Source organism: Oncorhynchus gorbuscha, linkage group LG08 (assembly GCF_021184085.1).
Source record: "Oncorhynchus gorbuscha isolate QuinsamMale2020 ecotype Even-year linkage group LG08, OgorEven_v1.0, whole genome shotgun sequence".
Lineage (NCBI taxonomy): Eukaryota > Metazoa > Chordata > Actinopteri > Salmoniformes > Salmonidae > Oncorhynchus > Oncorhynchus gorbuscha.
In genome coordinates, this window is record NC_060180.1 from 47,964,876 (window position 1) to 47,977,250 (window position 12,375).

General features: G+C 39.9%; 2 protein-coding genes across 2 annotated transcripts in view; one reads left to right on the plus strand and one right to left on the minus strand.

The window, feature by feature from the left end:
• LOC124041752 (gamma-1-syntrophin-like) overlaps positions 1-4,100 on the minus strand; it is a 61,517-nt gene extending 57,417 nt beyond the window's left edge. Inside the window, exon 1 of the mRNA XM_046359722.1 lies at positions 3,503-4,100. The gene's annotated coding sequence lies outside the window, so the exon portion shown is untranslated. The remainder of the gene's footprint in view (positions 1-3,502) is intronic.
• A 2,294-nt stretch (positions 4,101-6,394) lies between these two features.
• LOC124040896 (zinc finger protein SNAI2-like) lies at positions 6,395-8,917 on the plus strand. Its single transcript, XM_046358010.1, has 3 exons — positions 6,395-6,614; positions 6,945-7,466; positions 7,970-8,917. Exons 1-3 carry the CDS (start codon positions 6,536-6,538, stop codon positions 8,149-8,151), a joined length of 783 nt encoding a protein of 260 aa, XP_046213966.1. The 5' UTR covers positions 6,395-6,535; the 3' UTR covers positions 8,152-8,917.
• The last annotated feature ends 3,458 nt before the right edge of the window (positions 8,918-12,375 follow it).

The following is a 12,375-nucleotide window of genomic DNA, read 5'->3' on the forward strand; positions in this document are numbered from 1 at the left end:
ATGCAGTGGTGTAGTGGTACCTGGAGAAGTAGGTATACTCTAATTTTGCCCAAAAGTTCCCAAACAGCCCGCCCAGTGAAGGAAAGGCTCCCTACGTGAAAAATCTGTTTTCCTAGAAATGTTTCAGATTTTCACTCTCAAATCACCCTTTTTTTTATAGAATACAATGTGATGGTCTTAAATTCACACCAATGCTTAAACCACATCAATCTGATTGGCTCCCCAGTGGGTGGGCCTCTGTTCACCCAGGCCCATCCATGTCTATGCCCCTGATGCAAACAGCATATGATGACAATTGCGCATCACAATAGCCGACTAACCAACACTTCGGACGAAACCTTTTCAATACCTGGTTTGCATACCCATTGTTGCCTTAGTTAGCATTTACTGTTGAAATGTCTTTCCTACCCTACCAGCTACCGATGTCATTCTTCTGTGAGCTACTCCATGCCAAAACCAGTTGAGAACTGCACACTCTTGCTGCCCGCTGAAACTAGGCTATGTGTGCATGTGCATATATTCCACGTGCTTTGCGATTGTGTAGGCTACAATGTGCATGATTTCTCTATTAATTGATAAGTCGTATACCTCCACTACACTACTTTGATATGCATCAGTAGGTATTAAGAAGTGAGTATAAGCAATAGCCACTGAAAAAATGTTGGGTATATGGCTTACCTGCATATACCCTACACTACACAACTGGCCCTTTGTGTTTTACAAAAGGTGCACTCTCCTATATGAATGCGCTGGTATTACGGTTGCTGTCCTTTCAGAATCACAAACACTCAAGGAATATAGGTTCGCCACTGTGCAAACTGTGCAAACATGTGTATAATAGTTATAAAGGCTGTTAAGATATTCATGTTTCAAGAAAGGAGTGTATATATTTGACCTTGCGAAGCGGTTTTATGGGCTGGCTGAATGGAAACAGATAATTATGACTTTTGTACTCCGTTGGTCTCGGGAAGAAACTCTCCGAGACCGAGTCAAGACGAAATACAAATGTGGGCTAGTGATAAAGAAATCTCCATTTAATCAATATTAAAATCAGGCTGTAACACAACAAAATGTGGAAAAAAAACTTTTCCGTGATATCCAATTGGTAGTTACAGTCTGGTCCCATCGCTGCAACTCCCCTATGGACTCGGGAGAGGCAAAGGTCAAGAGCCATGCATCCTCCAAAACACAACCCTGCCAAACCACACAACCTGGAAGCCAGCCGCACCAATGTGTCAGAGGAAACACCATCCAGCTGAAGTACACGATGGGACGAGGAAATCCCAGCAGGCCAAACCCTCCCCTAAACATTGTACACTGCCTCATGGGTGTCCCGGTCACAGCCAGCAATTGAACCCAGGTATGTTGTGATGTCGCGATGCAGTGCCTTAGACCACTGTGCCACTCGGGAGGCCTCGGGTGTGAATACTTTCTGAAGGTACTTTTTGATTGGTTGATTATGCTACACAAAGATAAATAATTTAAATGAGTTAATAGTTTGATTTATTGCACCTGTTACTGAGATGGTTGTTCCAGTTTATATGATTTATGTAGTCTCTTTAATGAATTAATTTTCCGTACCCTGGCAGTCATTCTGAATGCAGGTTGCAGTTGACTAAAAGTGACAATTGTTAGATATCCTTACTTTGGGATTCCAATAGGAATTACACATCACTTTGCAAGCAAGCATAATGTGACTAGCAGGCCTGATGTGGCCAGTAAACCAGGAGTTTCAGACCACGGTGTTAGGGTATAACTAGGCTCTCAAAGAAATGCTTCATGATATACGTTATGTATTGTCAAAAATAGTTTAATTTGAAAGATAACAACATAAGATAAAAGTGTTAGAGCACATTAGAACCATTCATGGAGGGTTCTAGGTATAGAACCCTTCTTTGAGGATTACAATGTGACATTGTAGACAAGAGAGTCATGCCTGGTTGACACCTGGTCACAGTACCCTATCGGCCAATTTCCCTCAAGCCTGATGTTCTTGACAAAGAGATCTTTGATTTATAGTATGAGCTGTATGGGGAGAGGGGGTATAGTCAGAACATAAACATGTCAATGACATGTCACCACCTTTTCATTCCATAGGAACAAGGATCTGACACTATACTGTACATCAACCAAATTGCTACCTTTGACCATTGACCTTTCTGAAGAATTTGTAAGAATTACAGCATATTGATGATAAGGCCATGATACAGACCTAACAGGTATAGCCTATCCTATGGTTTGATTGAGCTCAGCAAGCAGCTTACGTTGAATACAAATTAAGAGTGTGTCAATCAAATCTAGCTAGGTTTTAACCTCCATCTTAAAGCCAATGGATGGTAGCACAATGGACGCCGGGTAGCCTAGCATCTAGAGTTTTGGGCCCTAACCAAAAGGTCACTAGTTCAAATCCCTGAGCTGACAAGGTGAAAGATCTGTAAGCAAGGCACTTAACACTAATTGCTCCAGGATCACTGTTGATAATGGCTATTCCTGGCTGTTACCCCACTTTCTAATTCACACATGCTGTATGTATTCATATGGACTTGTACATGTGTGAAATAGCACAAATATAACCACCCACCAAATGATTATAAGGTATACACCAACTGACCCCTCAAGTTATTGAGTTGATGTGTCTTTACTTTAACAAACATTACTGTAAGAAGAGTGGAAATGTTAAATATATATTCATAATAGATCATAAATATTCAGGAGGGGCTTTCAAGTAAATCTATATACCTTCCTAAAAAGTATTAAAACCAGAATAGAGACTATAGTTTGGTTGCCATTGGGCTGGTGATATATTACGCCAGGCTGGTATTGCATGTATTCCACATTATTAGCTCCAGAAGACGAACAATCAATAGGCTGTACAACCAGGTAAATCATTGGAATACGATTAATACCAGCAACTGCCTTACCGTGGCAGCAGAATTCCATCATCTACAAGTCGATATCATACTAAACTGACCATGTCGATAATATGGGCAGTGTATAGCCTTGCACTTCAACCTTGTTTAACGTCATTGTGGATAGAAAGAGGACTGACACGGCACTAACTGAAGGAACTGCGTGTGCCTATACATTTGGACACGTCAGACGGCAAAAAAGAGGCTACTGCATGTTGCAACATAAATTCCTCTCATGTTTTACACTTAATGGGTTCTCTGTCATAATCTGAATGAACGGTTCCTTTTCGTAGGCTACATTACGCATATATGAGAGCCAATGATCATAGATTCCTAGGCTACCTATTAGATATTAGATAGATCATGACGAGCATAGCCTACTGGCTTCTGAATTAGGCTTTATGAAAGTGATAGTCTACAAATGGCGTTTAAATAAAAGTGAACGTTTTTAAAGGTACAATTAATACATTATATTGTCTCATATACTAGTGGGCTATATCCCACTACAGTGAATTACCATCTTAAATGCAAATGACATTGTATTATACAATATAAATCGAGAAGTTGACTTGGAATATTTATATATAGCTTACCTGATTTTCTGGTAACAGGTGGTGATGATATTGGATCCAGTCGGCCCCTTACATCAATCCCTGCTGACTGTCAAGGCTGCAGATTCTAAAGAATCTATGTGAATCTAAAAAATCTATGTGAAATCGTAGCCTACCTATCCTTGTGCCACCGTCGCCCACGATATCCACACACTGAGGCAGTGTGCGAAACCGCTACGCATCCCACACTTAGCCTAGGCTACACGAAAAACGTGTATTTTTTATCTCCATATTTCTCCAGCAGAAACGAGACAGGGCATCCTTTCGACAGTCGTCGCCAGCAAGGCATGGGATAGATACAGTTTCACATTTTCCCTTACCATGCGCCCTGGTGCCAAAATGACTGGCTAAAAATCGCATGCGATTTGTTTTAACTCACGTCACTCAACTCAGTTGTTAATTTTACTCACGGACCACTCACATTTCTCCCAATGGGGAAATTACTGTGAATGTACGTTCACCGTTGATTAAGAAAATCAATTATGCACATAGCCTAAGATAAGTACAAGCAAAATGTCCGGTCCAAGGAGCGGTTTGAAAGACAATTATCGGCGAGCACTGCGGTATGGGTTGGTTGGTTGGTTGGTTGGTTGGTTGGGGAATGCGTCCTGAAGAAAATGACCGCAAAAGGAGATTCAAAGGAGCCAGTTCAATGTGTATCTCACATCAGATCAGGGAACCCAGTTTCAGCTCCTCAATACATTAACAGACAGCTGGGTTCAGTGCCGTAAGATCCTCTACCCTGCAGCCCTTATTGTGTGAGCAGCTGTGCAGGTTTTCCAGTTGCAGGTGTATTACAATCAGAGCTATGTATAGCCATAAAGAGAGTAGGTCTACATATGTATATGATTGCAATAGTGTCTTTTTTATACACAACACACTGTCCCAAAGTCTAACACTTTACAAGAATTTGCTCTTATACCAGTGTAATAACTCTGTCATGACATTGTAATAACATTAAGTTGCTACATAGGACTTTAATAATTGCATTCCCCTTTGCAAGTGCATTGAATTACCATCTTAACTAACAATTTTATACGCAGTTGATTAAAATAGCCCTTATAAAAGAGTTAAATAAAGGTTAAATAGCCAAATTTAAAAAAAAATTAAATGTGAATTTGAATGCTATTATCACTTGCACCACATAAGGCTTCTTCGTCATGAATTCATCTCACAGGCATGTTATGCTCTTTTCACCAATCAGTTATTGTCGTTTCAGATTATTTTCTAATGATTGTTGATCTTATTTATAGAACATTTCATCAAATGAACACTTTGCTGCCCTGGACATGACCTGATTAGATTAAAGATGATGCACACCCATCTGCTTTAACATCAACTCCCTATACAGTACTACAGTGGCTTGCGAAAGTATTCACCCCCTTGGCATTTTCCCTATTCTGCTGCCTTACAACGTGGAATTTACACCAAAGGGGGATGAATCGTTTTGCAAGGCACTGTACCTTGTGAGTAACCCCTATATATTGGGTATCCATGTTGATTTAGATGCGGAAAGCTGTAGTATTGACTTGTGTTTTCACAATAAAGGTGTGTTTTAAGTGCGGTTTAGCTCATCCAAAATTTCAGTTAGTGCACACAGACTATCTGTGTGAAACATTGATGCTTTCTCACCGTGGAAAACTTAGGCACATTTACTTTGTGTTTTTTGTTTGTTGTTTATTTCGAAAACCAATATAACAGAAAGTACAACACAACACTAACATTCAAACATGCAAAAATACAAACATTAACAAACATATGAGCTGCACATCCATTCCACAGTGTGTTGTCAGGCAAATTATCTAACGTCCTGGAACATTAGGTCTCACCCATCAAAAATGGAGCCATCCGACTAATTGTACACAGATAACCCCTCCTACCCTTATAATTTAGCCAGGAAAGAAGGAAATTATGTATTGTCTCCAATTAGGTTTTGAAGATAAGATAACCACAATTAACTTTAAGTTAGCAACACAATAATATTCAAAAATTTGCCACTCTTAATTACTATGGGAACTATTCAAATTCATCCTTTGTTTCATTAATTTTGCCATATAATGCCATTGCGAAGGGTTAACTGGACACAAGGGGGCGTAAAGTGATACATTTCCTTCTCCTTTGCAGGCTCCGCTCAGCAGGCTCAGCAGACAGAGGTAAATGTAATTATGCTGTTCAGACTGACCTTGAAAGCCAACTAGTTAGATTGACATTTGAAGGAAGAATACTTTATTGGATTATTGACCAGGAAATGTATGATGTACTACCTGCATTCACACTGACATCAGAGGAAGCTTCGTTGAGGACAATCCCACTCAGTGACAATGTGAACAGTAATGGAGTTGGTTTCCACTCTCCCCTTTTTATGCATACATTACATGTCACTGGATTGGGGAAAGGGTATACATCAGCAAATAATCAAGCATGTGTGTATGCTGTGTAGCACATAGGAAGCAATATCATTTAATACCATGCAGATGTGTTTTTACAATTATATCCCTCATTAAATTAGTCCTCCATGCCATTGAACAGGCTATCGACTTTCATGCCTTCTGAGCTATGCAGCACACAACGCTCATTACCAACAACCTGCACATTCCGCTGATTGCACTGGTGTGCATCCTTATTTCACAGCTGTCTCCAGCTACAAACCCAAACACCATCGCCACCACCACCACTTGTCCACAAATCTCCCCACTCCACACACAAATACACCTGTCCACCAAGAGGGTGGATCTTGACTCCGCCCATTACACATTTACGTGGTTTTAATTGGTTTGAGGACGCCTGACATGTAAATGAGTCTTGGGAGACTCCTCCCATGCACCTGATAGGGAGTATTTACAGCTCTTTACTGCTGCCTGCTGTACTGTTACAACAGCGCTCTCTGCACTACAATGACACTTCACTGGCGTAAGCAATAAGGATTTCCATCTCTGCAGTGATTTGTCGCGCCCTGAGGGGACCGTTACCAAAAAAGTTTTATACCAAAGTTTCAGTCACATTTATTTTTCCAAGATGCCACGATCGTTTCTTGTCAAGAAACATATTAACTCATCTAAGAAGCCAAATTATAGCGAGCTGGAAAGCCCTACAGGTAAAGCAAATACGTTTTCTAAATCCATCGCTCAACAGATGCGTGGATTACACTGACATGCAACTAAATTGTTACAAGTTTACAAATTGACAGCGGCCAGGCTATTATCCGAATACATAGTTGAAATGTATCCGGATGCATACTTTCATTGCATCTCCATGTCAAAGTTATTGCTGCTTTGTAACTTTCTAATCTGTGCTCTTCAATGAGGGGGGATGTTATTCAGCTCTTTTTAAAATAAATAATACATCGACATATATTGGCATATTATTACTATACAGTGAAGTTATTTTTAATCACCTAAATGTATGATTTTGTTTCTATTTTCAGTATTTATTTCACCGTATCTCTACAAAGGCCTCCCATTGCCTGTCATTCCTCAACCGGAGATCCTTAGCTCGGTCGCATACAACCCTATCACAGTATGGACTACAAGCAGTTTTCCGTTATCTCCGCTTCCAAGTGACCTCTCTCCCATTTCTGGATACCCCTCCTCGCTCTCTGACATCTCATCCAAAGACCACAGCGGCTCCGAGAGCCCCAGGAGCGATGAAGACGACCGGATGCTTACCAAACTTACAGATCCTCATGGAGTGGAGGCAGAGCAATTCCAATGTAGTTTGTGTAACAAATCCTATTCCACGTATTCTGGACTGCTGAAGCATAAGCAACTGCACTGCGACGCACAGACGAGGAAATCTTTCAGTTGTAAATATTGCGAAAAGGAGTACGTGAGTCTTGGAGCCCTAAAAATGCACATTAGAACTCACACTTTGCCTTGTGTCTGTAAAATATGTGGCAAAGCTTTCTCAAGACCGTGGTTGCTTCAGGGACACATCAGAACGCACACTGGTGAGTAACTATAAAGGTTTGGAGTGTCATTACTGTACAGTAGTCTACTTAGAATTATTGAAGATAGCTGCATGGTGGGCTATTTTGTTTTAGGATAACTATGGAATATATGGAATATATCATTTATGATAACTGGTTTAAACTGTTTTTTTTTTTATGTATGTATCATATACATATTGCAAAATGCATTGCAATGCCTGTGTAAAACAGTTATATGTTATGTGGTAACTTATGTTAAAGGTGTGGTTTTCAGATTATGAAGTTCCATGATGTACAACATTTTATGTTCTGGTTTATACTTTTAACAAAGTAAAATACTTGGACTTTAATGTCAAGCCATATCTCATGCTTGACATCATGTCAGGGAAGAACGATTTTAGTGCAACATAAGAGTAACCGTTGATTATGGAGCAAATAGCCCTACATTATTAGGCCTATGTCAGTTTGTATCTTTTATCCGCCTGTGAATACTGACACATTTCTTCCCCTTTCCCCTCTTACAGGAGAAAAGCCCTTCTCCTGCCCCCATTGCAGTAGGGCTTTTGCGGACAGGTCCAACCTCAGGGCTCACCTACAAACCCATTCGGATGTGAAAAAATACCAATGCAAGAACTGTTCCAAAACCTTCTCCAGAATGTCTCTTCTGCACAAGCATGAGGAATCTGGGTGTTGTGTAGTACATTGAGACTGCTGGGCTGGGAGACAGTGCAACCACCAGAGACCTCTGGTACTTTCCAGTCCTCAAGAACTGTTCAGGGGATATTGCATACTGAGGCATTGTAACCTAATATGCAAGACACTCTTTTACTGACTGACCAACAATCTATTGCATTTCAGTGTAAAGACAAATCCTCTGTCTGTCATTGTGCTTTTCATTTTAAGCAGTATCTTTCTGCCATCGCAACCAGTGTTGAGCTTTATGTTTGTTATACCATGTACCTTACAGTCATTGCTTTTCATGTACTTTTGAGAAGTGGAGAGATTTGAAATAACGTGCCTTCTCAAACATTTTGTTGTTCTGACCAATCTCTCTCATAGGATATATTTCCAGGTATGTCATAATATTTTTCTTTTTTCTAAGAAACCACATAGGTATTCCACATGGTGTATGGTAACAAACGATAGAGACGGACTGTGCACAGTCAATGGAATATTTAAAGCCATCATAACTTAAGGAACAAGTGGAGAGACAATTTTTAGGGTGACAGTATTACAACTCAATCACACAGTAACTGTTTTGCCAGCAGATAACAATACTTTTACCAAGTGCCTCACTTTGAGTTGGCAATTAACTTTTTTTTCGTAAACAATTGTTTTCATGTATATTTTTTATATATTTGAATGTAAGTGGGACTGAGATGATTGTATTTCTGACCGTGTGAATTGTGATACTGAATAAATGATTTTAATATTTTTGAGATGCTTTTAAAAATAAAGATTCATAAAATGTTTGTAAAATGCTTGACTTTATTTTTCTGTGCAAGGACTGTGGATATCAGGGTAATGGCATGATGACGTACGCTTGCTGGGTATTCTAGAAAAGGTGTCATGAAACATCTTCTTAATTCAACTTTATGAAATTAGTAATCAAATAAATATACTAAGATCCATCACGTCATGTATCATGAGATTTATCATTATACAAGCTGCAATATTTTTACTACTTTCTCTTGAAACTACTTGCCTGACATTACTATGACAACAACCTGTCTGTGGAGTTGCAGTCCGTCAACTTCATATAGTAACTTTCAAACTGCTTCAAAGTGAAACATTACAACACAACAAAAGTCAGATTCCTGCTCCAGTCCACTTTCATGCTTTCATTTCTTGGTAGAGGTGTAGAAAGAACGAAGGATGACTCGACCCAGACTCAAGGCTGAACCTGCTCCTTGTGAACCTGTCCAGACATCAAACAAACTTGAAATTTAACACATGCTGGCTATATTGATCAGCACTCACTTGCTACACCCTTTGAGGGAGCACGGCCCTTTATTTGCCTGCCTGCAGCCAATCTTACTTTTGAAATGGAAGAGCTTATTTCTTGTGGACAGGTATCTATTGTAATCCTAATCGACCAATCCCTCAGAGGTCTGTCTGTCTCTCTAGCCCTGTTTATACCTGGTTCTAACATGCGTCCTTCTTCCATATCTTGTCCACATTCTGATTGTGCCCACATTTTTAGGCAGGTGTAGATGATTAAATTACTAATTGTGAACTGATTTTGATCAGATCTTAGAAGTGCAAGAGCAGGACAAGATCAGGATGAAGGATGCATGTTAATGGCAGGTATAAACAGGGCATCTGTACGTGTGGTGAATGCTCGCAGGCAGTAAACTGATTAAATCCGTCTTCCTTCTAATGCATAAGTTGAGGTCTGATACTGAATGGTTAATTCACAGTAATCACTGCAGAGGCACTGGAATAAGTTATAGTTCTACCCTCTAATATGTTTCCACCCAATCCCCGGATTTGCATTGCTTTGACAACCTGCAAGGATTCTGGGATGTGTGCCATCAATAATTAAAACGGACTTCCTCAGGCTACATCTTGTTGTCTTTTCTAGTATGTTGTACAATAGGCTTAAATGTTGTTTTTTAAATCACGCCAAAAAGTGCAATGCCTTAAAGGATACAGTAGAAGGCAAACTATTTCTAACAAACAGACACCAGTGTGGTATAATCTAGACTAGAGAGAATGTTCCGTAATGCCCAAAAGCTGCTGACCTGAGTGATCTGATTTGACAAACAGACACTTGTGTTCCTTCCTGGCTCATTCTGAAGGGCTCCTGAGCTGATCTTCCCTGTAGGTAGATTCTAGATCCGTACATATGAGTCATCGTCAAGCTATTTCAGGTGCTCTCTCCTGGATTTCTGATTGGACCAGGTGGCTCCAGGCTTTTCTGTCAGACCTCACCAGGAGAGAGGCAGGTGCAGGCACATACATAAACCACATATGACTCTCTTATAGCTATGTGAACCATATAGTCATGATTTCATGTTAAAATATCACTAATGTACTGTATATGAAAGGTTTGGAGGAAGGTGTGTCCCCAAGGAATTTTAATGAATCAGCTGCTTTTGGTTATAGTCGAAATGCACCCATTAGATAAGAACTTTGTTCGTTTTTTTTCAGAGATTCATGAGATTGCTTTCTACTTAACGCAATGCCAATGTTGTATTTCAATAACTTGCCATCTCCTTCTCTTGTGAAATAGTGCCTTCCATTTATTTTTATTACAATTATTATTAAAAGCCTGGCAGATTTACTCCGATTTGAAAAGGACATGCAAGGATTTTCATCCTGGCATGAATATTTCATTTAGCAGTGATGGTGGTAGTAAGAGGAGGTGAAGGAGGGAGAAGAAGAGGTGTCTCATTCGTTTGGCTTCATATGGCTACTATATGATGGGAACTTGTGAAATCAAATATTTGTGTGACGTGGCAACTGTTAATCATTATCCTGTTGTGTATAATTACCAAACCTGAAGATGTAAACACCAGGAGTGCTTTATGGATCTTTTCTAAAAGACGATAGTGAAGAAAATGGACAATCCATGCTCTCTGAATGATAAGTTTGAATCCATTTGATTTGAGGTGTTTTCTAAATAACTTCTGAACTAGCATTCAAGTAATTCAATTGTTTTTCAATTGTTCGTTTGGACATCCATCTACGGTATATTATTTGTTTGTAGGTTATACAATAAAATATGAATGTCACTTTCTTAAATATAACACTTACTAGACACACAAAAAAATATATAGATATATCTGACACCACACAAGAACTAGAAACTGTATTCACTGTCTTTAGTATTGCCACGGACATACACATAATGTAGAGCACTGACTGCTGGGGATAGTCAAATACATGTAGATGTGAGGGGGGCACACTCTTTGAAACCTGCTGACTTAACAGTGAATGGGGAGTATGGTTCCTCTATGACTGTCAAGTGGAACAAACAAAGTTAAGGGTGTCCTCTGAGGCCTGATTGTCCCGCCAGCCACAGCGTGATCCACCAGCTCCTCTCCAAACCCTGGCTCAGGAGAATGGCCTGATTGTGCTTCCTCTGATCCCTATGACCGCCTACAGGGATGCCTCCCTGGCCTGTTTATAGACCTCACACATCTTGTTAAAGATTATTCTCTACCCCCCCCCCTACACACACGCTCTCTCTCTTTATTTCAAATTCCACTAACTTCTCCAAATGACTGGATGGATAACTTGGTTGTGCTAGATTTGAGTTCGTCCTGCTTAAAGTGGTCCACATGTCTTGGTTCCTCAGACTGTTCGACTGCCCAAAATGTAGTAGGCTAGGTGTTCATGAGTATGATTCACTGTGGACATACACACCAAGTTAGGGCTCTGAAATAGGTGAAAACTTTTGAAATATTCTGTATTTTGGCTGTATTAGCCATTCATTTTGTTGGTGTACAAACACATTTGACCTGCATGTGCACATCCCTGATTGTGAAAGGAGAGCACTTTACACTTTACAACCAGGGTCAAGGAATAATTTGGGTCAACATGTCATTAGAGAAGCGCTAAGGGAACACTTGGAAGCGAAGAAAGAGCAAGGCTGTGTTGTTCAAATCAATAGTCGTCCACTCTGGTATTTCCAAGTTGCAGTTTAGTCGAACAGAGGTCAGCTGTCAAAAGATCTTGTGATCATACTTAGCTAGTTGATTGTATTTCCTCCTCGATGTGCAAGTCGTAACATCTCATGACTACAGCAAGATAAGACAACATTTCAGTAAACAACATGTCCCTTTGTGACCTTGGTGTATTTGGCAGAGCTGAAACATGCCCTAAGTTAACCAACACTTGTTCTTCAATGTTATAGCTATAGATTATATGGGTAGTGGTGTTTCGATAAGGACCTTGTGCGATGGATTCTCATATCTATTTTAGG

Excerpts from the sequence above, each read along its gene's own strand:
- LOC124040896 (XM_046358010.1), top strand. The coding sequence starts at position 6,536 with ATGCCACGATCGTTTCTTGTCAAGAAACATATTAACTCATCTAAGAAG. Across the intron at positions 6,615-6,944 it reads CGAGCTGGAAAGCCCTACAG|TATTTATTTCACCGTATCTC; the intron begins GTAAAGCAAATA and ends TTCTATTTTCAG. Across the intron at positions 7,467-7,969 it reads ACACATCAGAACGCACACTG|GAGAAAAGCCCTTCTCCTGC; the intron begins GTGAGTAACTAT and ends CCCCTCTTACAG.